Source organism: Gopherus flavomarginatus, chromosome 2, assembly GCF_025201925.1.
Source record: "Gopherus flavomarginatus isolate rGopFla2 chromosome 2, rGopFla2.mat.asm, whole genome shotgun sequence".
Classification (NCBI taxonomy): Eukaryota; Metazoa; Chordata; order Testudines; family Testudinidae; genus Gopherus; species Gopherus flavomarginatus.
The window spans coordinates 61841835-61869717 of NC_066618.1; the positions used below are offsets into that span (position 1 = coordinate 61841835).

General features: G+C 41.7%; 1 protein-coding gene across 1 annotated transcript in view; it reads left to right on the plus strand.

Moving 5' to 3' along the window:
* DNAH11 (dynein axonemal heavy chain 11) overlaps positions 1-27883 on the plus strand; it is a 299093-nt gene that overhangs the window by 159396 nt on the left and 111814 nt on the right. The window contains exons 50-55 of the mRNA XM_050938580.1: positions 209-370; positions 2116-2309; positions 9160-9322; positions 12457-12580; positions 14197-14339; positions 20849-21010. Of these exons, the coding sequence (XP_050794537.1) occupies positions 209-370; positions 2116-2309; positions 9160-9322; positions 12457-12580; positions 14197-14339; positions 20849-21010 (948 nt within the window). The remainder of the gene's footprint in view (positions 1-208; positions 371-2115; positions 2310-9159; positions 9323-12456; positions 12581-14196; positions 14340-20848; positions 21011-27883) is intronic.

Below are 27883 nucleotides of genomic sequence, written 5' to 3' on the forward strand. Positions count from 1 at the left end.
GACAAATTATATTCCCCTATCAATTAGTACAATCAATTTCTAAAAAAAAAGAAAATGTAATGAGCATGGAAAGGCATTTTAGGGAAATTAGTTGACTCATATTTTGGGAACTAAAGGAGCAGAAGCTGACTGGCATTCTAGAGTTTGGCTACTTTTTCTGTTTAGTGACAGAATTTTTAAAAATGTGGCTGTATTGTATTGTTTTTAGGGAATTTTATTTGCTACACCTGAATGTTTAAGGGAACCAAATGATCTTGTATGTCTTTGGCTTCATGAGTCTTCACGTGTTTATGGAGATAAACTAATGGAACCAAAAGACTGTCATTTTTTCCGTAAAAAGCTGATTGACACTGCACACAAGTATTTTGAGGTAAGGCTATATACTGGAAATATTTTCTTCTGCAATGTTGATTAAATTAAAGTTGTTCAGGGATATGTCAAATTCACCACAAAAATCCTATAGTGTAACCCAAGAAATTGCAGCCAGTGAATGTGCTGATTCAACATATCTCCTTTAACGTCATCTGCTAGCAGGGTTTCTGTATAAGAAAAGTAAGCGCCTGATTGATGTGGTAGTGGATACTAGCTTTCCAATGACCATAATAAGTAAAGCTTTTTCAATGTGATATCGTTAATTCTGGTCTCTGCAAAGTTGGTAATTTTCTTCTTGACTATAGTTCTCCAGTCATGTTTGATTAGCTGTGAGGATTTTCAAGTATCTGCTGCACTGTTGTTAGCACCTTTAAGCAAACACTTGAGGCTGTCCTTAAAATGGAGGCAATGACCTTCTCACTGTCATGAATCTTCATGTAGTTGAGTGTATTTGAGGTAACAAGATGGTGTTTATTTGATCTTTTTTTTATCATAACTGTGATACAAATATTTATTTAATACCTTTCTAGCTTTTTCCTTGGGAGACTAATTTTTATTGTATATTAGTTTTTCTCCAGTAGTTTGACTGATTAACAAAACGTATGCAACTATTTAGTGCAAAACAAAATTCTTTTTTTCTTAGTTTTTAATTTCAGCATTTATTTGGGCATCAGATCACTTAGTTATAACAATGTATAGTTTTGTCATCTGGGCATTTGCAAGTACCATAGATATAAGCCAATCTTACAGAAAATAAACAATAATTAGATACACAGTAAAAAAAAGTTTGCAAATAAATACAGGTTATGGTTTCAGATTAGATTTTCTAGGCTTAAATTCTTGTCTGATTTACAATGCGATTACAAGGAATATGCCTTTTCCTCTTACTTTATTTTGTTTTCTTTTAACAACCCTTTCATTAAACTTTACTGCAACCGTCTCTCCACTTGCCTAACATGCCATGTACAACAAACAATGTATATCTAGTGCTGTCCATTATATCAGGCATGGCATAACATTCCATTGGGAGTGCAGCAGAAAGTCAGCAAGATACAATAGCTGGATATTAAAGCCTGTAGTTTCTTCTTGAATAAATGGGTGTATTGGTGCCAATACCAAAGTGTGAATTAACTATATAGTGCTGTGATTCTTCAAAAACATTTATTACTCTGAAATATATCCATTCTTTACCAGACAAGGCAGTGGGACTATCAAAAATGGAGCTTATCAAAAAATGCATGTGTATTTATTGGGGGGAAACAGTTTTCTTGATTTTGCCAAAGAAAACCCCAACCCTGTCCCAGATTTCAAACAAACAAACCTGTTTTTGACACTTTGGGTTCTCCCTCTCCCCCTCCCACACTTTCACCCTTTTCCCCTTTACATTTTGCCACTGAAAAAGGACTGAGAAGAGGAAAAACAGGTAGAGTTTTTTTGGGGGTAGGGGGGATGACTAAAAAATTGGAAATCTTTTGTGGGCTTGAGGGTTTCATTTATTTTATTGTTGAAAAATTGGAAAATTTAGAAAAATGAAAAATTTCTGCAAAAAAAAATAAGGAAGGTCGTTTATTGTCAGAAAAAAAATTTCAGATTAAAAATTTTGATCAGCTCTAAACTGAACCTTCCCAGCAAACTATTTGACATTATTGTGGGCTTTTGCTGGACTGTTGGACTAGCCATTAAATGTATGACATTTCCTATGGTTTTGGACATTTTAATTTTTTTTCTCTCCCCACTTGCTAGGGTGTGGAAGATCATCTTCTGCTCCAGCACCCACTCATTTATTGCCATTTTGCAAATGGGGTAGCCAACCCTCATTACATGCCTGTCAAGGAATGGGAAGTACTGAGGAAGATACTTACAGAGACTCTAGAAAGCTACAATGAGCTTAATGCTTCTATGAACTTAGTTTTATTTGAGGATGCCATGCAGCATGTGTAAGTAGACTTTTTGAAAAAGCCCATTTAAAGACTTATTTATGCAGAGCCCATACAGTCAGGTTTAGAGGAGATACTGCTATCAGAGACTTGTTGGGTAAGACATTGCCTCTTTTGCTAAGTAGAAGCACTTACGCTATAGGTTAGTAGCATTTTTAATAAAATGATTATATTGAGAAGACCATCCAGCAGTGTTCAGGGTAAGAGAACATCAATGATACCATTATGGAAATGCAGCTCAAGACTCTATATCTAAGCTTGACTTCCAGTTTACCTGTAAAGCAGGGATTCAACCTCTTTGTTTTTGTATGAACAGCATTTACCCTTTGAGTACAGAATGATTTTCCTGAGAAATTGCAAGTAAACCCGTTAATTTATTCATTAAAATCATTTTCAAAATGGGTCTTTTGAGAAATTTAGTATGTGTTTAAGGAAAAGAGGGTGGAAATATGAAAAAATCAATAGTCTTTAAAAATCAGGCTAATCTAATCTGGGACAACAAATATTAAAATCATGTTAGTATTGTATAATGTCACTACAGGGCAGAGCTTAGGGATTTTGGGAGCCTTAACTGCACATTTCCATATCTCAGTGTAAGCATAATCTGAACTCTGTGTTTCCTTGGTTTATAATGCTTACAACAACCTGTAATACGTTTTTCCCTTAGGTTACTAATAGGTACTCTCAACCTTATCTCTATCTTATTGTTGTTTTTTGTATGGGACTGTAGATTGGAATCCATCATGGCAAAAAAACTGCAGTGCAATTTCTGAGATCTAAGTTAAGCTGCAGTAGTTATGTTTACTGGCAATGGCAGGATTGCCCAGAGGATTCAGGGGGCCTGAAGCAAAGCAATTTCAGGGGCCCCTTCCATAAAAAATGTTGCAATACTCTAGAATACTATATTCTCATGGGGGGCCCCTGCGGGGCCTGGAGCAAATTACCCCACTTGCTCATTAAAAGCATTGGACAAATATTTTCCGTCAAAACTTTTTTTGGATCGAAAACTAGGGGATTTTAAAAAACAGAAAAAATCATGGACAATGTCTGCTTTCCTTCAAAACTTGTTGTGGTTTTTTAAATTGAAAAGCTGAAATTAGTCTGCCAAAACCTGAACATAGTTTGGGGTTTCAGAAGTGTGTGGCCAAATATTTGCTGCTTGCTGTGTTTGCTTGTTTAAAGAAACAATAAAAAAAAATTCTGCTTAAAAAAAAATCCAAAATTTTTGAACCACTTCAGCTTGTGACCAAATGCCTGAGGCCATGCAGTCAGAGATTTTTCCAGGTTTCTGATACTCTGCTGGCTTCCTTGACTCATATCCGTCTCCATAACTTTGGGTTCATTTAGGTTAGAACATAAGAATGGCCATACTAGGTCAGACCAAAAGTCCATCCAGCCCAGTATCCTGTCTACGGACAGTGGCTAATGCCAGGTGCCCCAGAGGGAGTGAACCTAACAGGTAATGATCGAATGATCTCTCTCCTGCCATCCATCTCCACCCTTTGACAAACAGAGGCTAGGGACACCATTCCTTACCTATCCTGACTAATAGCCACTAATGGACTTAACCTCCATGAATTACTCTGTTTCCTAGAGACCGGCTCCATGGGGTCCCTCACAAACTGGAGACGGTTAGTGTGGGTTTGTCGTTAGTATAGCTTATGTACATACTCTACAAACTGAGCAGTTGAGCTTCTTCCAGCATCTGGGATGAGCCTATATTTTGAAAGCTGAAATGCTCAAAATAACACATGCATGTGAATGGACACAGGGTGCTAAAATTAAATTAACCCAGGGGGTTTCAAACTGGGGGTCGGGATCCCTCAGAGGGTCACGAGGTTATTACTGGGGGTCGTGAGTTGTCAGCCTCCACCTCAAACCCTGCTTTGCCTCCAGCATTTATAATAGTGTTAAATATATAAAAAAGTGTTTTTAATTTATAAGGGTGAGGTCACGCTCAGAGGTTTGCCATGTGAAAGGGGTCACCAATACAAAAGTTTGAGAACCACTGAATTAACCCCTCTGGAGCCTCTGGGAATGAAGGGGAGGGGGGTCTCCCTTGGTAGTGGTGGGAAGGAGATAGGTGGTGTAGGATATTGCTCTTCTCATGTGATCCCTGCCCCATGGCTCTCTTGGCTCTATCACTGTTAATCTAAAGTGGCTAATTTTAAATGAAGCTACCTTCCACTGACATGAATCTCCCTATGGCACTGAAATTTAAATGCAGGCTATAATTTGGCATTTGGGAAGTGAAAGGGATGGTAGCCTTAAGGGAAAAGATAACAGCTTGGCTCTTTGTGTTAAACAGCTATCTGCAAGCCTCAAACTGCTGAATGAGCTTGAGGGTAGGGAACAGCCTCCCCAAACAGCCTGGCCCTGCCACCTCTCCGACCCCCCTGCTCCTTGTCCCCTGATGCCCTCCCCCAAGATCCCCCCCCAACCACCACCCCAGGACTCCACCCCCCACAAATCCCCCCTGCTCCCTGTCCCCTGACTGCCTTGACTCCATCCACCCCCCACCAAGTCCTGACAGACTCCCAGAATGCCCACGATCCAACCCCCTGTTCCCCACCCCCTGACCGCCACCCCCCCAGAAACTCTGCCTTCTCCCTGTCCCCTGACTGCCCCTTATCCACCCCCCCCCCGGCTCCAGCCCCCATGCTGCTTACCCCCGCCTCCCCCCTCTCCCAGACCCTCACCACATTGCGTCCAGGAAAGGCCCTGGACAGCGCTGCAGCGGCCTGGATCCGGCGGGAACTGAGCTCACAGCCCTGCCGCTTTACCACACAGCTCTGAGCAGGAGGAGCTCAGGCCCCACCTGAGCCATGCCGCTTTAGCTCTGTCCAGGGCTGCTCCTGGACATGGTGCTTTGAGGTGCCGGGGGATGGGGGAGTCTCCAACATTCTCATGGGGGCCTCTGTGGGGCCCAGGGCCTGGGGAAGATTGCCCCACTTGCCCCCCCCCCCACCACCACTCTGGGCAGCCCTGGGCAATGGAGGCAACTGAGCAATTTTTCTGTTTTCAGGAGCTAATGGAAGGATTCTGCTCAGTCAGTGGAGCACAGACTCAAAATAGCTTCTACTTTTCACCATTTAGAACTTCTGTCTAATATACCCAGTCTCTCAATTAATGTGCAACACTGTGATTCCCAGGGAGTTATAGTGATCCCTGCTGACAAAGGTTAGTTTTGCTAATGCAGTTCCTATCGTTTGTGGAGTCAAAACTTCTAAAATGGAACTTTTTCTCATTGTTAAGTTGTACTAGTATTTCTGCCTCTCTTTGTTATGTTTTATCTAGCACATGCTCAGTGGGGCAGGTACCGTGAGAGTCATCCTTAATAGAGCAGTCCATTAAGGAAATCTCTGCCCAAGCAGAGTAAAAAGTAGTTTAAATTAGAAAAATAATCCTATGGATTTTTTTCTTGAGGGTTGTAGACTCAGTTCTCCTGATAGGGAGATATAGGTGATTATCAGAATGCCGAAGCCTTCTCTTGAAATGTTGGTAGCCGATTAACTTCTCACTGATAAAATCTAGAGACAGCAAGTAATGTCTTGTGTGTCAGGCAAAGTAGCGGAGCTTCATAGAGAACCTCAGGAGCAGCAGCCCCTGAAAGGTACTTTTGAAGCTAAATTCTCTAAAACTTTTGTCCCTGTTGCTATTACTCTTATGAATCAAGTCAAGTCTCTACATTGATTTGATAAGGATAGCTTTGCCCATGAGCTCAACATATCAGTCAGTCTTGGTTTAACAGGTTTGCTGTTTTTCTTTCAGGAGATATCCGTATTAGACACACCTCTTTCTACTGCTTAATTCAAAAAATTCCACTCAAGAATAGTTGTCAGGAATGATTTCTGGAATGGGATATATGATCAGGTGTGATGACAATGTCTAAATTATCACACCATGTCTAGGGTACTCAGTGGGGCAAAAGGTCAAGGTGTCTTCAGACACCTCTGTTATGGTGATATTGAACAGTAATAACCCTAGAATCAGATGACTGAAAATCTTGAAATTTCAAAAGATAATTTTCAGGATTTTTTTAAATGAACTTTTTTTTTCCTTTTTTTTACTAACTCAACCTAAATTACAGTTTATAACATAAAATGTCTGTTTTCTCTCTAACTCTTAGAAGCACTGATCTGTGGATAAAAAAAATATCAATACTTCCAACAGATCCTCATGAAACTAAATCATGGTTATTCTGATCCAAATTCTCATCTGGTGTAAACTGGCACAGCTCCATTGACTTCAGCTGACAATTTGGTCTGTGGTTTAATATCACCTTGGCTTAGGATGGTTGCTAAGCAGCCAAGTTCTTTCTTTAAACTCTAAGCTAAAAATGTCAGGTGTAAATTGAAGGCTGATCTTCAAACATGTCTTCATGAAGTGATTCTTTAGCAAAATTTAGTTAAGCCCTTTGTCTTGATGGTCCAGATCTCCTTATACTAAGGGTATGTCTACACTACAAAATTAGGTTGATTTAATAGTTGATTTTTTAGAAATCGATTTGATACAGTCGATTGTGTGTGTCCCCACTAAGTGCATTAAGTCAGCGGTGAGGCTAGCATAGACTTTCAGAGCATTGCACTGTGGGTAGCTATCCCACAGTTCCTGCAGTCTCCTCCGCCCATTGGAATTCTGGGTTGAGCTTCCAGTGCCTGATGGGGCAAAAACATTGTCGCGGGTGGTTCTGGGTACATGTCATCAGGCCCGCCTCCCTCCCTCCCTCTGTGAAAGCAATGGCAAAAAATAGTTTCTTGCCTTTTTTCCTGGGTTACTCCTGCAGCCGACATACCACGGCAAGTGTGGAGCCCGCTCAGCTCACTGTCACCATATGTCTCCTGGGTGCTGCTGGCAGACGCAGTACTGCAGTGCTACACAGCAGCATCCCCTTGCCTTGCCTATGGTACAATATGACTGCTAGCCATCGTCGTTGTCCCGTGGGTGCTCCTGGCCGACCTCTGTTAGGTTGGTCGGGGGTGCCTGGGCAAACATGGATGCTCCTGGCCGGCCTCGGTGAGGTCGGTCGGGGACGCCTGGACAAAAACGGGAATGACTCCAGGTCTTTCTCTTCTTTATGTTTCGTCTAATGGAGATTCAGCCCTGCCTGGAATATCATGCTAGCTGGAGGCTTCTGCCTCAGGCTGCTCTCTGAGTCAGCAGCACCATGCAGTTGCACCTACCTCAGCCTACCCCTTGCTCCCATGGCTCATGAAGCCTGGACAGTAGTAAAGAGCAGTTCAACTATAGGCTGAGCAAGTGCAGAATGGTGGCAGAATGTGCCTTTCGACGTTTAAAAGCTCACTGGCTCAGTTTACTGTCTCAGTAGACCTCAGCGAAACCAATATTCCCATCGTTATTACTGCTTGCTGTGTGCTCTACAATACCTGTGAGAGGGAGACATTTATGGTGAGGTGGGAGGTTGAGGCAAATCGCCTGGCCACTGATTACGCGCAGCCAGACACCCGGGCAGTTAGAAGAGCACAGCAGGGTGCGCTGTGCATCAGAGAAGCTTTGAAAACCAGTTTCACAACTGGCCAGGCTACGGTGTGAAAGTTGTGTTTGTTTCTCCTTGATGAAAACCCGCTCCCTTGGTTCACTCTACTTCCCTGTAAGCCAACCGCCCTCCCCTCCCCACTTTGATCGCTGCTTGCAGAGGCAATAAAGTCATTGTTGTTTCAAATTCATGCATTCTTTGTTAATTTGTCACACAAATGGGGGGATAACTGCCATAGTAGCCCGGGAGGGGTGAGGGAGGAGGGAAGCACAAGAGTGGGATAGTTGTAGGGGCACCCCTTAGAATATCATGCAGCTCATCATATAAGTGGCATGTCTGGGACTCTGACTCAAAGCGGCCGTTTGCCTCTCTGGTTCTTTGATAGGCTTCATGCGGCATTGCTGTGGGTCCTTGTTCTGACCTCTGTCCTCCATGCCCTTGGAGATTTTTTTTCCAAATATTCTGGCATTTGGTCTTTTGGAACGGCGTTTGGATAGCATAGATTAGTCTCCCCATAGAGCAATCAGATGCAGTACCTCCCATTTGGTCCATGCTGGAGCTCTTTTGTGATTCTGGGACTCCATGGTCACCTGTGCTGATCAGCTCTGCATGGTCACCTGTGCTGATCAGCTCGCTACGCTGGGCAAACAGGAAATGAAATTCAAAAGTTTGTGGGGCTTTTCCTATCTACCTGGCCAGTGCATCTGAGCTGAGAATGCTGACCAGAGCAGTCACAATGGGGCACTCTGGGATAGCTCCTGGAGGCCAATACTGCCAAATTGTGTCTACACTACCCCAAATTTGACCCAGCAGGGTCAATTTCAGTACTAATCCCCTTGTCGGGTAGGAATACAGAAATCAATTTTAAGAGCTCTTTAAGCCAACAAAAATGGCTTCGTCATGTGGATGGGTGCAGGGTTAAAGCAATCTAACACTGCTAAATTTGACCTAAACTCGTAGTGTAAACCAGGGCTAAATGCCTGATGTGCTCTTAAATGCCTGATCTATGCCCACTGAAGTTAAATGAAATTTTTTTTACTTCAGTAGGCATTGATTAGGCATTTAAAATGTTGCTTAACAGGAGGTCACCCTAAAGGTTGTACATCCAGTGAATTCCGGTAGAGGAATGGAGCTACATCTATGCTATTTGGGCAAGGAAGATTGATCTCATCTACCTATCAAGATTCCCAAATATTGGAGAAAGTTGGCAATAGAAAGATGAAATGATGATAGCCTGTATATGGAGCAGCCTAATACAAAAATAGTTGGCCTTAAATTAAATATCCAGGGAAATTAGAAACTGAATTAATATGGTCCTAGCATTCTATATTGTATTCATTTTTCCATTGTCAGGTGCCGCATTAGTCGCATCTTGGAAGCCCCTCGGGGTTATGCACTTCTTATTGGAGTAGGCGGTAGTGGAAAACAAAGCTTATCTAGGCTGGCCGCATACATCAGCTCCCTTGACGTGTTCCAGATCATGCTGAAGAAAGGTTATGGGATCCAGGACTTGAGGGTAAACCAATAAATAATATTTGATTCTCCCAAGAATTAGTGACTTTGAGAAGTTGCTGTTTGGAACCTGTCTAATGACAATAAGAGTGCAGGAAGGGCAGTACAACTTGAAATTAGAGCTGGGCAAAAATTTTAAGACCAAAAAAGGTTAAAAATACCCCCAAACCTGAAAAATATTGGTTCAGACAAAATACTTAATTTCTTTTTCAACTTTTTCAGTTCTCTGAAAAATTTAAATAATTTTGTTCTGGGTCGACCCTAAATGAATTTTTTATTTGTTTGTTATTTTTCATTGGCTAGTGAATTGAAAAATCAGTTATTTTCACAGCTCTTCTTTCAGTAACAAAACTTGTGGTTCCTTTGGTTTTCAGCTATGCTTTCTAAATTTTCTTTAGCTCAGAGAAATTGTACATGGAAGAGTACTTTTGCGCCTATTTACATATTTTATGGTATTTTGGTAGTTTCCCTTAAATCCTGTGGGAATTCCTCCCCACCCCGTATCCCAGAAGTAGCTATTTTCTAAGCTACAATGATCTGGGTAAAAAACTATGGTACTTACAATTATCCCCTTTCGTATTAGTTTTTGGTGATCAGTTGTAAGCTCATTAAGTGGAATAATACCGTCACATGGACAATTGCAGGGCAAAATTCTGTCCTCTGTTACAGTGCTTCTCAAAGTCAGGCTGCCACTTGTTCAGGGAAAGCCCTTGGTGGTCCGGGCTGGTTTGTTTACCTGCCGCGTCCACAGGTTCGGCAGATCGTGGCTCCCACTGGCCGCAGTTTGCTGCTCCTGGACAAGGGGGGCTGTGGGAAGCAGCATGGGCCGAGGGATGTGCTGGCCGCCCTTCCTGCAGCCCCCATTGACCTGGAGCAGCGAATCACAACCCGTGGCAGCCGCGATCGGCCGAACCTGTGGAAGCGGCAAGTAAACAAGCCAGCCCAGACCACCAGGGACTTTCCCTGAAGAAGCGGTGGACTGGCTTTGAGAAGCACTGCTCTATTACATGTGAGCCATTTAAATTAATGGAGCTACTCATATACTTAAAGTTAAGCATGTGCTTAAGTGATTTGTTGGATCAGGACTGGATTGCTGAGGACCTGGGGGATTGAGTCCTGTGTGCACTAATAGGGGAAGAGGTTATATGAAATTTCTTCTCCCCCACATTCCTTGTGGAGCAGCAAGTGAAGATTCCAAATCTACTGGCCAGAGTACTAGATGGGGGTCTGTGTATGACCCTGGTTGGTGCACTATGGCCCAAATAGAAAATTATCTGCCGGTTTAGACAGTGGTCAAACCACCAGAGCATATGCTTCATTGGCTATTAAGTGCAAAGGGAAGGTACAACAGTAAGATAGGCTCCAGTGCACACTCCTCCCCCAAGCCATCCTTCCCAGCACGAGCACAAAGGCTGAAAACACACCCCATAATGGGCTCTCCTCTACTTCCCATCCATAGAACCTTGCAAGCATATAATAGAAAAGGCAGGATTTTGCCTATGGCAAGAATTTATTTTTATGCTGCTTTTCTTCCCTATTTGAAGAATATTAATTTGAAACCACCTGGAAGTTAAGAGGATTGCATGAAGTTCGAATGGCAGAATTTGCATCTCACTGAGCTGCTGTTGCCACCTGATGGAAAACTCTGAAGCATTCTAGTTAGGGAGGATTCCAAATATAGAGCAATTTGTTTTTTGTATTCTTCAGTTTGTGTGAAATAATCCTTGTATCCTGAAGTCGTCGTCATCTGCTCGTCTCCCTGATCATTTCTACAATTAATTGTGATGTCAGATTTGGGGACAGTGGCTTCAAGTGAAGACTTGGGGCTTTTCTACGCTGCCCTGCAGTTCACACTATGGGGGTGTGAATGGTAGTTTGCCCCAAAGTGCTGTGCTGTGATTCCTTCATCTAGACAGTGTGGGAGCAAACCAGAAGGTTCCTAGTTGACATCCTGTTTGATGACTATGGGTATGGCTACACTTGCAACTTCAAAGCGCTTTGAAGTGCGAGTGTGGTCACGGCGCCAGCACTCAGAGAGAGCTCTCCTAGCGCTGCAGGTACTCCACCTCCCTGTAGGGATTAGTTTACAGCACTGGGAGCCGGGCTCCCAGTGCTGGGGCAGTGTTTACACTGGCGCTTTACAGCGCTGTAACTTGCTGCACTCAGGTGTGTGTTTTTTCACACTCCTGAGCAAGAAAGTTGCAGCGCTGTAAAGCGCCAGTGTAGCCAAGGCCTATGTTAAAATGAACTAGGAACCTTAGTTCATGCCCTTAGCGTCCACACAGGGGGAGTTAAAGCATAGCATTTTGGTGTAAACTGCAATTCAGTTTGGGCTTTAGGGCTGTGTGGCAGTGTAGACATAGCCTAAGATGTAGCAGGAGATGAATTTTTGCCCCAAACCATTGAGAAGAGGAAATGAGGGAGGAACCTGCTGACGTCTGTCAGAGCCAGAGGATCTCCCTAGCACTGGACCACGTGGCTGGCTGAGCATATAAACTGGCATTGTATATAATTTATATCACAAAAGAAATCCAGATGCAGTAATGTCTTATCTTTTTCTAAATTATTTATTCTGCATTTGTACAATGCTTAGCCCAATGTGATCCAGATCCATAACTGGGGCTCCTAGGTACTGTCGCAATACAAACAATAATCACATACCATTCCTCTTTTAGTGAAATTCTTCAATGCTATTCCTAGTAAAACAAAACAAAAAAACCCTTTGCATTCTGCATACAACAGATACAATAAGAAAACCAATAAAAAAGACTAAGCTGGCTTTTCTGTGTAATGCCCAGACATTAGCAGCATAATTAAAATTGTTCTTGAGAGGGAGTTACTTGGCAGAGGTGTTACAATATCAGTTTTCACTATATTAGGAGGTAATTCTTATTGATTAGCAGCCTGTTTTCATCACCACCACTTGGTCCTGGCAAAGCCACCATTTTTGTCATCAGATGTCTAAAACTGGAGGTAACCTGCTTTTTTCCCTTTTGAATGCAATGTGGCAAGCTAAAAAGCTGTAAATAAATTGTAAAGGCAACAGGGCATTGCTGTCAATTACATGCATTTCAGGCCTTTTTTTCCCCTGTATCAACACTTTAACAAAACATGAATGATTGCCTCTTTTCTTTACAGGTAGATCTTGCCAATTTGTATATCAAGACTGGAGCCAAGAGCATGCCCACTGTGTTTTTGCTGACAGATGCCCATGTTGCAGATGAACGCTTTCTTGTGCTGATTAATGACTTGTTGGCATCAGGTGATTAGAACAACACTTTTCTTGAAAGATCTTCCTCAAAGACAAATGATCTGTGGTTTCAGTGAACTTTAGAGAGAGATTATTTGTCTTTGAGATGTTTGCAGGGAGAATCCTTTAGAAGATGCCATTTAAACCCAGCTAACTTGAGTATTATACCTAGTTTCCTTAAGGAATCAGAGCCCCCTTCAGAAGGCTAATAACAAGGTCATCTAATTCATAGATGGTAGACTTCGTGCACCTGATTCTCTTCGTCGCTTATGCCATTTTACACTGGTGTAATTCCATTGATTTAATGACATTTATTCTGATTATACCAGTGAGAGAGAGGAGCACTGGGCTCTGTTAATATTTTAGGGTATGGATTCTGAATTTGGAGATCACAAACAGGACAAGGGCAGTGTGACAAGGTTGTGACTCACCACCACAGCACCTCATGCTGGTGACTCTGGGAATTAGCTCAGTCCAGTGGAGCGCTCCCTCCTGGTGGTGTCCTGTCCATCATCTCGCCCTCAGTTGGCATGTCTGAACCTGCGTTGCTCCCCGCTTGGCGTCCTCTTCTGGACCACTGCCCTTTGGCAGTGCCCCTTAGTCCATCCTCACTTCCTTCCGGGGGAGGAGGGGGAGTGTCAAGCAGCTGTCTCTCTACCCCTCAGCCAGTGTGGGCCAACTGCACCCCCAAAGTCACACCCCTCTTGGCCGGGGGTTGGTGCAGCTTTACACGGCTGCTCCCATTGGCCGGCTGTAAGGGAAGGGGGGGGGGACCCAGGCCCACCCACTACTCTGGGTCCCAACCCAGGGACCCTCCAGTGGCAGCCATCTTGCCCTTCTCTCCCTCTGTCTGTCCACCTCCCTGGGCCGCTTCCCCTTCAGGCCCTTGCACCAGCTAGGCCCTTCCCCTCAGGGCCTGCAGCCTAGCAGACACCAGGCTGGGGTTCTCTTCTGCTCCCCCCGGGCCTGCCCAGCACTGCGCTGTCCCTGGTGCTAGTCTCCCAGCTCTGGAGACAGACCTTCACCTCTCAAAGGCCTGGGACAGACTGACTCTCATCTCCCTGAGCAGCTGTTTTATAGGGCTGAGCCTGGCCCTGATTGGCTACCTCCAATCTGGGCCCTGATTGGCTACCTCCTATTATCTGTCCATCTGTGCAGGCCCACTGGCCTGCTGCAGCCCTAACTTCTTAGGGAGTGGGCAGCTACCCACTACAGGCAGGTTATGACCAGCATCTCATTCCTTAAGAGGGGAGTCCTGAAACTCTTTTCACTTTTAACATGGGGTCACTGTTTGGAAAAATTTGAGAAGTACTGTTTTAAGAGGACAGCATGAATGTGCTTCATGGTTCATAGAAGTAAAACACAGATTTTTTTTTTTCACTTGAAAGAAAATTCTCTCTGGATAAAAATGTGTGAGTAGCACTAGCTGTTGTTGTTTATTCCCATAGCACATAAGAGCCCCAATCATGGACCTGTATCCCATTGTGCTAGGGTCTGTACAGACAGGATAAAAAGATGATCGCTGCTGGTAGACCATATAAAACATAGTTTAATTAATAGTGTGGATTCTTGTTTTTTGGGACTTTTATGATTTCTTCCCTTCCTCCCCCCCTTATGCTGTTATGTAGGAGAAGTTCCAGATCTATTCAGCAATGAAGATATGGATGGCATTATTACAGGAATTAGGAATGAAGTCCGAAGCCTGGGTCTGATTGACACCAGAGAAAATTGTTGGAGATTCTTTTTGGACAGAATGCGACTACAACTAAAAGTAAGGAAAATCACATGTGAAAGAAACATTGTGAAACCAGCAGCTGGTTATGGAAAATTGGATTATTTGAATATGCTATAGTGTGTTTTTAGAATCCAGGATGCTACACGTAAAGATATATATTTCCACATGGGTAATGCCTTTGACAGTGAGCTTACATCTATATAGTGGCTTTCATGCAGAAAGATCTCAAAGTAATGTACAAATGGGTTACAAACTATAAGCCTAATTCTTCCCTAAATCTGTCTTGAAGTTATTGGGAGTTTTACCTGAGTAAGGATTTCTGGACTAGGGTGTAACATTATATGTGAGTGTATTTAGATACAGGCCTTATCAACACTTAGACTCTAACCACTGGTTAGCTGCACTGGTGTAAATCATGTCTGCATAAGCATTTGCACTAGTGATTACAATTTCACTTGAGTCCCCTTCACTCCCTATCATAATGCAGTTGTTTTTATAAGTAAAATGTTGGAGCTGTTTAACAGAGCAGTGCTACAAAGCAGTTTAGGGCAGGATGTGAAGAAGAATGCTATATCCTATTGACATCTATTGTCGGGGAAATGTTATCTAGTCAGAACGTAGTTATTCATGTTGGACACTGGAAAACGGAAGCCAACCACTCTGCTCTTGTGAAAAGTGTCATGGGGGTCTTTGAAGGCTTTAAGGTCACACACACCTCAATTTTACATCTCCTCTATACAGATAAAAAGAATATCCTGTATTATAACCATTAAAAAAAAAGCTTTGAAATGGATAAAAATCCTTGTGCTGCTGGGGTTAAGCTGATCTCTAACGAATTTTCACCTCTTATCATATCCACTTACTCTCCGCTACTTTTTTATGTCTTCTGCAGTCCTCTTGTGTTGCAATCACTTCTGTCCTCCACTGTTGGTTTCTTCTTTAACCTAGGATTGTGGTGAACATTGGATACTGGTCTCTAGAGGCATAGGGAGGGTTTGGTATGAATTGCATTCTCTGCTGCTTTTGATCATCAGGGTTGAAGTGCATCAGAGCTGAATGGGGAAAGTAGCTGCCCACTTTTTATATCTAGCTGTAGTTAGTGTTGTTTGTCTCTCAGTCTCATGAACATCAAATTCATAGGCAATTTTTTTTAAGAAGGGAGGAAAAAAGCTGTGAATTCTTGTATATCTCCTCCTCAATTTTTTTCTTCTCCCTTCCCTCCCTTTCCCCTCTCTTCCCTTTGTATCCCTCTGATTGCTCCTATGATTTCATTATTTTTAAAAGGCCTTTTAAAAAACCTGCTTTCAAAATGCCTCTTACCTTGCCACCGTTTTGCAGGTCTCCCACTGTGCAAATTACCATTTCTGCAGACAACAACAGGGGGTATCTATTCACTTCGCACAGACTGGGAAGTAGAGATGTTGTTGTTCCGTAGGAGACATAAAATTCATGAGTTAACACGCTGGCAGATATCTGTATGTACTTATGGTTATAGCTGGGTGACCCTCCTCCTCCCTACCTCCTTTCCTGAGATTTTCAGTGTAAACACAGACTAATAAGATATAAAAAGGAATACATTAAGTATTTCAATCAATTCCTGAACCTCAAGCTTAATGAAGGTAAAAACATCTCTTTACTATTCAGCATTTTACTAAAATTAACACTATATATTAAGGCCCTGTTTCCTTTGTGATCACTGCTCATCTTGTGCCCTAGTTAGGTCTGGGGGGAGTATCTGGACTTCAGATTAACTCTGGACAAATTATTTTTTGGACAAAACACGAAAATGTGTGTTTTCTGGGGTCTGAAACTATTAGTTGTATTTACTTAATTTTGTTGAATTGTATTGACTGGAAAAATATTTGAATTAGTCTAAACATTTTGTTCCCACTTTGATTCAAAATGGCATTTCAATTTTAAATACGGCCAGTTAAAAAAAGAAAAACCACTCGAAACTGGCTAAAATGAATTAAAAAAAACAGAAAAAATTGTTTTGGGATGACTCAAAATGTTCTGGTTGATTCAAAACAATTTTTTCTAGTTTTCAATTCATCAAAAAAGTTTCTAAAAAATTGGTTTAGTTCAAATTGAACAGGATTTTTTCCCTGTATTTTTCAGTTTGGTCCCAGAACTGAAAATCCATTATTTGTTCAGCTCTAGTCCAAATTCAAGGAGTCAAAGCACACAGTGTACCTATTTGAACCACAGCATTAGAAGTGCAAAAGGCAGTCATTTGGGGCATAGACAAAGAAGGTTTTATAGAAGAATAGAAAGAAAAAAAGAAACGTATGAAAGCTGTGGAAAGGCTGAGACAGCCCATTGAAAATATTTGCTTAAAAATCAAACCTGTAAGGTAAAAGTAAAAAAGCAAAATGCCAGGATAAGAATGACAAAATTGTTCTGTTTGGAGCTTCAAAACAACTCTGCTATTAAAGTGTGGGGCTGACATCAGTTTTGCTTATGTTGGTATAAATCCTAACAACTTTTGCTAATGTTACTGTTGTTTCAGCCAGTTCCCCTCCTCTCTTCCATGACTGTTCATTCCTCACTTTTCCCACATCCTGTCTCCTTAGTTATCTTCATCATTTGCTGTAGAAATTAGCTCTGAAATGCTTTTGAATTCTGGGGCCCTTGCCTACTGGTCACCAAAATAAGCACTGGTGGCAGTTTGTTGGCTACATCAGAGCAAATGCAAGAACACATTACTAGAAAGTAAATTTTAAAATCTCAAGTTCTGTGTCTGAGGACTGAAAAGCAGGTAGGATGTGTAGATAATTCACTAAATCCACAATTTTATAGGCTAAGAGAAAGTTAAAAGAAAGCATAAAAAATACAGTACCTTGTAGATACTCGTGAGTTATTTTGAGGTGGAAAAATCAAGTAAGCTTACATAGAAAAGCATCTGCACCCCAAAAGTGCAATATTAATAATAATTCCACAGGTTTAATTAAATAGGTCATCAAAAGTAATTATTATACTATAAAAGTATTGTGCCTAACATTTTAAAAAGGAAAAAAACTACTGATTGGAATGGAAGACTGAGAAACTGTTAAATTCTGAGTTGCTCCTTGCTTAGCAGTGTGTGCAAGACTTTGGATTTTGATTGTCCTTGCATCAAAGGTACTCAGAAAGCTGGGTATGAAATCTGCATGAATGTGAGGAACAGAGGCTTGGTCTACACTACAGCATTAGGTTGACATAAGGCAGCTTATATTGACCTAATTATGTCAGTGTACACACTACAGACTTGCTCCTGCTAGGCTGCCCCGAGGCTCCCGGCTTCCCGCCTGGAGCAGGGCTGCACCTGCCTGGCTCCCTAGTCCCAGCCAGGCTGTTGCCCAGACTCCTGGCTCCCCATTCCCTGCTGGGAGTCCAGCTGCATTGAAGCTCCCTGCTTCCCACTGGGAACGTGCAGCCACTCAACAGGGAGCCCGAGAGTCCCAACAGCCTGACATGGAGCGGGGAGCCGAAAGCTGCCCTGGTGGCCGATATGCTGCTTGCGGGGAGCAAGCTGCTGCTCCTATGGGCTCCCAGCAGGGAGCGGAAAGCCGGGAGACTTGTTGCAGCCAAAGTCTCAGCGGGGAATGGGGAGCCTGAAGCCCTATGGCAGCCTGGTGAGGAGACAGGAGATGGGGGGCTCTCAGCTCCCAACATTTCCCCCCTTCAGTAGGTAGAAGTTCTCCTCGTGAGGATGCACACGACCGACAGAAGAAGGGCAGTGTGGACATGAACCACTGCAGTAATTACTGCAGTAGCTGTAAGTTGACCTAACATAAGTTGACTTATATTTTTAGTGTAGACATACCCTTAGTTAGGTGGGAAAGAAGTAACAGCTTCATGAAACTGCAAGATAGAAAGGGAACATGTGCAAAGGTGTAATAATTACAACTTGGTGTTACAGTTGAACCGAGTGGTTGCAGAGAAGAAGGAGGGCTGTATGGAGGAGGGGGAACCTCTTTGAAGATCACAGAGGAGGAGGGGCATGAAAAAGCTCAGATAATCATCCAGGCTTTTGAGATTCTCTAACAGAATCTCATATCCTATTTTTGTTCACTCGACTCTGGTTCAAAGCTTATTGCTGACACATTCTCAAGTGCTATCCAGGATAAATGTACAAGTGAATTATGGGTAGCGGAATTTGAGGTAAATATGAGGGGGTGTTCCCTCTGTCTGTATATAAATTAGATCAACTAGGGAAAACAGAGTGACTACAGCAAATCAAATCTCCATTATAACATGAAATAGACATTTCTCCCCCCCCCCCGCCACACAAAGAAAAATAAACACACTGAGATCATAGCTAAAGGGAAGTGAAGCATTGTGCAAAGCATGATGGAAATTGAATTGCTACATGTGAGCACAATTAATTAGGAGTAAAAAAAAGGTGGGGAGGGGTAAATGGAATAAAAAATGGTGAGGGGTGCAGTGAAAAACTGAGACCATGATCCCAAATGCATGGATTTGGGGCCTTAATTTTGTTTTTATATGTAGGATTTTCCCCAGTAACAGCTCCAGTTGCCCTCTTACTAGCTCAGCTGGTATTTTCATGTTGACAGTTATCCGTCTTCCTTACGACATCTCCTTTTCCTCCTCTCCCATCACTTTCTTCTCCTCCCTCACTGCCAGTCTTTCACTCTCTCCTCCCTCTCCCCGCATCTACATAATGATTTCCAAAAGGACTGTTGAAATTGTGCTCTTTATGCTAATCTCTGGCCAGTAGCATTTCCCTCTGAGAACAGTGCCAGCAGTCGTGTGAAGCTGTCAATGATCACACAGCCCTGCTTCTGGAGCCAGCACCAGCCAGAGGAAGCACCGCTTTGCCCCTACCCCAGTAATTGTGAATTCAACAACAATTTCCTTATCCCATTGGTAAAAAGGGGTGGAAGCATACGGGGAAATTCCCATAACCATGTACTGATTTCAAGCCCTTCAAAGCTAGAACAGACCAACGGCAAAGTGACAAAAGCCACATGGGGGGTCGTGTTGCAACAGGCTCTGGAGGTGCCAGTCAGTGATGAGGATCTCCTTGTATGAGGCCTTTCAAACAGGTATAAGAAAAAGACAGTCCTTGCCCCAAAGACTTTACAGTCTGAGCATAATCTTCATTATTTGAATGGTAGATTTCCCAAGGTGAGGTGATTACTGTTGGAATTTATTCACCTTTGCCCATAAGTGCAGATTGATTGCAACAAATTGTCCGTATGGACATTACTCCCACATGGAAGAATTTTTAGAAAACTGTTCTGCAGTAGCTAGCCTTCGGTATTTTTTTTATAGTGCAGCCACTCATCCCAACTTGTCTTTCTTTCCCCTCCTCTCCCAAGGGTCCCTCTCTGCCAAATTGGTTCCTGACCAATCCCCTCTGTTTTTCATCCTTTCTTGACTTCTCTTATTTCACCCCTCTGTTCCTCCCCACACACCCCACCTTCCTTTATCTTTCTGCTTTTCTTCCTTTTCAGCTGACCTCACTTTGCTTCTTGACAATTTTCTTTGAATACATTATAACGGCAGTGACAGATGACTGAAGAGGCAGAATAAACCTATCATTTATCTAAAGTGCTCCACCAGTCTCTGTCCTGGCTTCTGCAGTTATTAGGAATGATTATAATCAATTCTGGATGTTGTACAGTTTTAGTGAAAGTGCTATTTGGGTATTTTTCCACTGGCATTAATAGTATTAAGATACTTACTCAAACAGATATTGATACCACATGATTTGAAATATTCCTAAATAATAAGAGAAACAATGCATCTCATCCTAGGAGAGTAGAAATGGGCAAAAAAACACTCCTTCCCACTTTTGACAATCTAATGCTTGACATTCAGTTAATTATCTTAAATCAAACATAACGCCCTAAAAAGATGTTAAGTACAGTAACTATCTCCTTCACCAGCTTCCCTGGAGTAGCTTTTGCAAGACACTGATATCAACAAATCAGTGTCATCACAGTATTAATTATTATTATTTATTTCATATTTTATTTATTTTAATTTTTTATCTTTAATTTATTTTTATTATTTTATTATTATTTTTTACTTAGATATTTTAGACCTGATTTGAAATTCTGCTTTCCAGAAAGAATACTCTTTGGAAATGCATGTACAAACTATGAGCCCTTTTCTTTTTTCAGAAGCCTTTTGAGCTTGCAGGGAGATATTGAACCAGTATTAGATATTACTTTAACCTACTTAGACTGTTAGATTGGCTATCTGACTCAGTGAACTCTAGCTGTCTCTGTGCTGACAAAATTTTACGGTCACATTACTGATTTTAATGTACATCAGGCTAAGTAACTGCTACTAGCTTGGGGAGGAAGGAGAAAGAGGCAGGCATTGTTTGTATAACATACAATATAGTGAGTAAAACTTATTTGCATCAGGTAAAATTGTAGTTTGCCTAGGTTCATTAGCTGCTAGGCTGATTGGAATTTCAGCTGTGAACTCACTTGCAATGGCTCATTGCCATGGTTCACTACATTCCTTTCTTTAATCACCTCAACGTGCCTTGTAATTCTTTGCTCTCTTTTCCCTCCTCATCTCTGCAGATCATTTTGTGTTTCTCTCCAGTTGGTTCCACGCTGAGAGTTAGAGCTCGGAAGTTCCCAGCCATAGTTAACTGCACAGCTATTGACTGGTTTCATGAGTGGCCGCAGGAGGCCCTGCACTCCGTCAGCAGGAGGTTCATTGAGGAGACAGAGGTGATTGAGGTACTGAGTTTCAAGCTCGTCAATCAGACGAGAAAGCAACACTGATCCTTGAAAGATCAATAATTGAATGTGCTGGAAAAAACATTTCTTTTTTTATTCCTTTTGCATATTCATTGTCTTTTAAGATTATAAAGCTTACCCCTGCTACTGACTTCATTTCTATGACATGGGGTCATGGGAGGGGGAGGGAGAGGGAAACAGTGCTGAGGTGCGTGGCTTATCTTCCCCAAAATTTCCATGGATGTTGGGCTTTTAGAAATCCCACAGACATGAGAATGCCCCAGACCATGGGATAGATTTAACCTTGTCAGTATAATTTGAGGTGTTCACTAGCATAGTAATAGATGAGGAGCAAACATTTGCAGTCAACAACTCAGATGTTACCTCAGCAGAGCTACATGTTTTCCATTCACTGAAGTTCTGGACAGGTTGAAATCTTCCCAGCAGCTGCACGCACAATGCAGCCAGCAGTTTAAAATCTGGGGACTGAGTTATTTCCTCCCCTTACACTGGAGTCTGAAACTTGACCCACCCCAAAAAAATCACGTGACAATATGTTTCCTTTTCGGCTTTCAGTGTGTAAAAAAAACCCAAACGTTGCTCCTGTGATGGGCAGTGAGGCTTTTAAACAGCCTGGCAGCATTTTTCCAATTGTGTTTTTAGTCCCATATTGTCTTGTGGCAGTATGAAGAAAGAAGAAAGCTATTCATTAAAAGACTTTTAAAGGACATTGACTTCCTTCTGTCAAGGATGTCCCTCTTTCAGCCTGATAGGGATGTAAAGGTATATAACTGATCAGGCAGCTGGCATCATTACCGATGCTGATGGCAGAAATTGATGTGACAGAGTAGATAACCCAGTTCCTGATATTACAGTGCTTGCTACTATATAGTTCACATTAAGCCAGAAAAGATGTTTAACCTCTTTCAATAGCTCTGAAAATATTCCTCTGTAAATTTTGCATCCTAGGATTTTGGGAAGACCGTAGATCCTCTCCCTTTTCTCAATGGCAGGTTCTGAGTTGTTTTTCTAAAGTAGTGTGTAAGTGAATATGGTGGCTGTGAAGGAGAGGGACTCTTAGCAGAGGCTGGTGTGCCAGCTTCTATATGCAATGGTGGCTGGATTCTAACTTTTAATAGATGTCTTACTATTCTGGTATTCAATTTCCTTTGGACAGAGACTGGGTATGATACCAGCTTGTGCAGTGGTTTTGTGATGCAGACAACTATTTTCACTACTGCCAATTTGAACTCTGATCTCCAGATGTGAAAAGTTGGTGCATTAGTCCCTCACATGTATCTATTTTTAAAAGTTAGAATCTAATGTGTGTAGAAATGTAATGCAGAGAGGGTGCTAATACACGGTTTCATTTATAAGCAAGAAAGATGTAGGGAAATTGTTGGTTTTGGTTCAGTGGCAACTGGTGTGTAGCAATTCTGACTTTCAGAGGATCATACATCTGTTTTCGGACCATCGAGTGATGTAAGGGATTTGTAGAGATCAGAAGCACAGGATTTCAGGAGTGCAGATGAAGAGCCTAGCATCTCAAGTCAACTATCCCCTGGCATTAAGGAGAACCCCATAGGGAGAGTTTCCAGGCAACCGAATGTTGTGGGGATGGCAACTGAAGGTCTGGCAGTGGCAATAGCAAGATACCTCTTAGAAAAGAGCTTGCAGAACTTGATGCCACCAGTTAGATATAATAAGGACTGGAACTTGGGGAAAAGAAACAAACAATAAATTTTGTGCTGGATTAATATATTTTCTGTTACCGATAAACATCTGATTTCTGTGTTATTAGTTATTAGTTGAAAAGCCTGAATAGGGAATAAAATTTTAATGTGAAGGAGACTGCCACATTTGCAGCATTTGTACTCCGTTCACAAGGAAAAAATACAGAATCAATAAAGAATAAAGTAAAGATGGGATGGAGGGGCCTCTTTGATGATCTTTACATCCTGGTAGCAGAGATATTTTGCATCCTTTACCTCCTGTGCCATTGACAGTGATCAGTGCCAGGCAAGTTGTGATATGAAAAGTGACCAATGACATCTACTGGTTGTGGAGAGACTTGCTTCACTTCTTATCTCAGTGTCTCACATCAGTGTTTGCTGTAGCTCACTCTGCAATGGTATACTGATGCCTCCTATAGGATTCTAAGAGTAAGAGAGAGAGACTTAGAAATCCTTACTGTTTTTGATATAAACAGCCTAACTTTGCCTTGTAAGGTACTTAAAGAGATTTTGGTGTTAGGGCACCTAAATATTTATTTTGTTTGCTGTTTTATCAACTTCCATGTTCCTGTTTAGTTTAAAGGAGAAATGAGGATAATGTGCAGAAGAGAGAGCATATTTATGGTGCACTTTCTTTTGTCTAAAGGTTAAACACATTTATTTTGATTTGAATGAATACAAATTTGATCACTTCCTTAATAAATTTTAATCCACTCCATTAAGAACACAACATGTCATCGCAATTTAGGCAGTTAATATTAATGGACCCTTTGTTAAGAATAGTGTTTTTACATGGTGCAAAGTACCTGCTTTGGACATCTGGAAATAATTCATTAACAGGAGTAAATATGTATGTGCATATGTGATTCTCTTCTGTACACAGGCATAAATGAGTGGATAACTGCCCCTAAGAAATATTTTTCCTGTTCAGCCTAATAATGAAATAAATGGCAATTGACCCAAGAGACAAAATAATTTGACATTTTATCATCATCAGACATTTATTTTAGGACTCTGTCTCAGCACGCTCTCTTCTCAGAGTAGCATTTGATGGCTGAGACAGTGCAGATAATGTCAGTGGGTATGTAAAGCCAATTAAAAGCCTAACATGGTAAAACAAAGTATAAAAAAACCAGCAAGGGGGGTTGGGAGTGGAAGGGGCAGGGCGGACCTGGAACAGAAGGACAGAGCAGCTATAACAGCTGTCTTTGTGGAAAAAAACATAACTAAGGGAGACAGAAGAGAAGCAGAAATGAATCAGAAAGGAGCAGGCGAGGTGAGTAGCAAAGAGCGCAGCTGAGGAGGAGTGGAAAGTATTGCGAAGAGGGAAAGATCAGACAGTATTGTGAAACGAAGCATGGGCCGGGAGTGTGGCAGAGGTGTATTAGGGAAGCAGGGTGGGAGAGGATCACCCTGAAGAACAGAGAGAACCTTAGCTGGTATCTGGCTGCCTCTGTCAACTGAAAGGGATTTAAGTGGGTGGGTTCTTCCTTTTTTTCCTTTGTAGTGCTGCTGTGTTTCATGGGTAGTTCAATTTGCTTCATTTTAGATGTTTAGATGTCCCTTTATTGCCTCTTATCAGAGGAGGCTTGTTAGCCACAGCTCACCTTTGTCCATACTGTTGGCATGTATTATGATCATGCCATCCAGTAACTTGGGAGGATGAATGCCAGATCTACAGTTAAGCACTTGGTTATTGGTATAACCTACACTCAACTTTTAATTGTCCCAAACCTGTGTTTTAAGAAAACCGCAGTAATTACAAGAGGTTTTAGTTTGAGGCAGGTTTTGAAACTGTGCTTTTAAAGAAAAAAATCGCTACAAATAAAATAGTACAGCTAAGTGACCCCTTTAAAAATAAACCTCCGAGTTTAATGCCAGCTCTCTTGTGGTGAAATGAAACAAGAAATTCAGGCTGATGGAGAGTAACTGGATTTTGGGGCGGTTTAGAGTTCAGCATTTAGGCAGCATCTACAGGTTAAGAGAGAAAACAAGCTTTCTCCCCACCTCTAGAGTGAAATCCTAGCCCCACTGGAGCACATAGGAGTTTGAAACCAAAGGCAAATTCGGCCAGGATTTTACACCTATTGTTTAAGAAGTCTCGCACTGCATTTTGGGACTGGGTGGGGGGAAGTACTGGCAACATCCCAAAGCTTCATTCTCATTGGTTACTAGAATCTCTGGATGCAACTAGACAATGATTATTACAAATCACCATGTTCAGTGGGACTGAAAGTGTAATCAAAGAACTTCATTTGGACTAACAGAGGACTTACAATCACTCTTCTGTAAAAGCCACGTCGATTTTCAGTAAACTCCTTTTTGCTTTATTTTTGAATTGTGTGTTTAAAAAACTCAGCTATTTGACTGATCCTATCAGCAGGATTTCATCAGACCCACACTCAGTTCTTCCTCGTCTTACTTCCTGTGGAAGGGCTAGAAATACCCAGAAAAGACACAAAATAAAATAGATGAAGATCAGTGGAGAGTGGTAAATAATGATGAGAATAGGGCAGTCATGCAGAGCAATCTAGATCATTTGGTAAACTGGGCCCATACAAATAAAACCTTTAATACAACCAAATACAAAGTTATAACCTAGGAACAAGGACTGCGGGCCATATCTACAGAATGAGAGCCTTTATTATGGAAAGCTGTAACTATGAAAATGGTCTAGGGAACATAATAGAAGAGAAACTGAACATGAGCTCCCAGTGGGATGCTATGGCAAAAGGGGCTAATGTGATCTTTGGATGTATAAACAGGGGAGTAGAGAGCAAGAGTGTGTGTGTGTGTGTGTGCGGAGGGTGGCGGGTGTTTGCCTCTGCATATGGCACTGTTGAGATTAATAGTGGAATACTTCATACAGTTCCAATCACGTTTTTAAAAGGATGTTGAAAAACTGGAGAGAGTGCAGAAAAGAGCCGCAAAAAGGATTCCAGGGCTGGAGAAAATGCCTTAAAGTGAGAGACTTAAGGAGCTCAATCTGTTTTGTTTATCTTAAAGAAGATTAAGAGGCATCTTGATTTACAGTGTTATAATTATTCTGATTGAGAAAATACTGGTACTGTAGGGCTCTTTAATCAAGTGGAGAAAGGCATAACAATAATCCAGTGGCTGGAAGCTGAAGGAGAAACATTTAAATTGTAAATAAGGCACATGTTTTTAACAGTGAAGGTGATTAACCATTGGAAAAAACTACCAGGGGAATTTAGTGGATGTCTTCAAATCAAAACTGGGTGTCTTTCTGAAAGATACGTTTGACCAAAGCCTAAACAAGTTAATGGGCTCAATGATGGGTGTCTGGGTGAAGCTTAATGGCCTGCGATTATACAGGAACTCAGAGTAGTTGATCTAGTGATCCCTCTGGCCTTAAACTATGAATCTATTAACAAAGTGTGCCTCTGAGGAAAGCAAGTGACTTGCCTTACTCAACAGCATCCTCTCCAGGTGTAGGAATCTCACTGGAAGGGTGAAGGGAAGGGTACTGGCTATAGCGTGGTGTAGCGAGGAAGAGAAAAGGAGCTTAAAGTTGAGAGAGACTGGGGAGGAAATGGAGAGCGTCAGAGCAGAAGTCAAGTTGGTTCCGGTGGGTTTTTAAAATATTTTGCAACAAAAACTCAAACTGATTAACATGCAGCCTGGCAAAAAGAGAGAACCCTACGTAGAGATGCTGAGATTTAAATACCATATATGGGGTGTATAAGGTTAACACTCCGTTACGAAACTTTGATAGAGGCTGAAATAATGTTTTAATGAAATAAACAAAGTGTGTTTTCTGAGGTATTAGCCTGGTCTGTCTAATCTTAGTATGCCATGTAATCTCCACATCCCACAACTCACTGTATTTTCATATATCAACTGGAAACATAAAATAAGGGGATCCACAATTAACCTTGTTTTCCTCAAACAAACAAAAAAACCCTTCCCACTCCTTTGAAGTTCTTCTGCTGTGCTATCTTGCACTGTAGTTTGGAGGCTTGGTACTAAACTGTGCACTTCGTTTAAGAAAATTTGTCATTCTACTCCGGAGGTGCTATATCTTGCATAAGATATAGTGAAATCCAACATAATATGACATAATGACAGCTTGAAATATCTTTCCTTCCTGGCTCCCAATACTAACAATGGGTAGGTTTCCCTCCCTGTTTTGATAACTGCCTAAATTACACAGTCAAGAGGTTCAGTAGCATCAGTCATTTCTGCTATTGCTTAGTGCATTTTCGGCTAACAGAACTTGTTGACGAAAGCTGAGATCTGTAGTCAGAAGGTAGAATAGCTGGTTTAGTAATGGCTAGTTTAGAAAAGCAATAAATAGCCTTCCTTATCCAGACAAAAGTCTTCTTAACTCCAGTAGTGACCCAGAGCGGATACAGGATTGTCTGAGCTCTTGTATGCACAAAAGCCAGTATGCCAAGATCTAAAATAAAGTGATTTCCTTGGTGCATCGGAAGTAAAAAAAGACTTTGCCTTTGTATCCAGTTCATAACAAAATACAAACTCCCCTTTCTCCCAGTTCTCATTAGGAATATTGAATATCCCTGATTCAGAACTTGGTAATCTTGGTTATTGGCTTGTTGCTATTTTATACTTCCTAGTGATCAGCAGTTAAAAAAATAATTGAAAGTATCAACTAGTTTTTACATAAAGAAGGCCAAACTAGCAATAATAATTTTCTTTGCTTACATCTCTGAATGGGTTTATACTGAAAAATGCAATGTAGCATTAAAAAAAGAGAGATAAATGAATGGCAGAATAAATAATTTATGCTAATGAAATTACTGCAATTAGTAGTTCCACAATGACCCTTTTAAAAGCCACAGCTGTTAATGTCAGGAAGTGCTGTCACTGCTGACCTTATCATAAGAGAAAGTGACAAATTGAAAATGCAGGGAAGACCAATCATCAAAGAGGTCTGTTCGGGAACGATTAGAGTTTTCTGAAAAACAGTGTGAATTACAACCAGCTGCTCTCTGGCTCGGCATATCTCCCATGCTGTGCCATTTTGTTAAGCTTGATAACAATAGTTATTTTGCCCCCTTGAGACAAGTTGTCTCAGGCCACTTGCAGCTCTACCGGAACCCACTTCTTCCCTCACTGATTTACAAATGAAAATGTTGTTAAGCTTTTCAGGACTGCT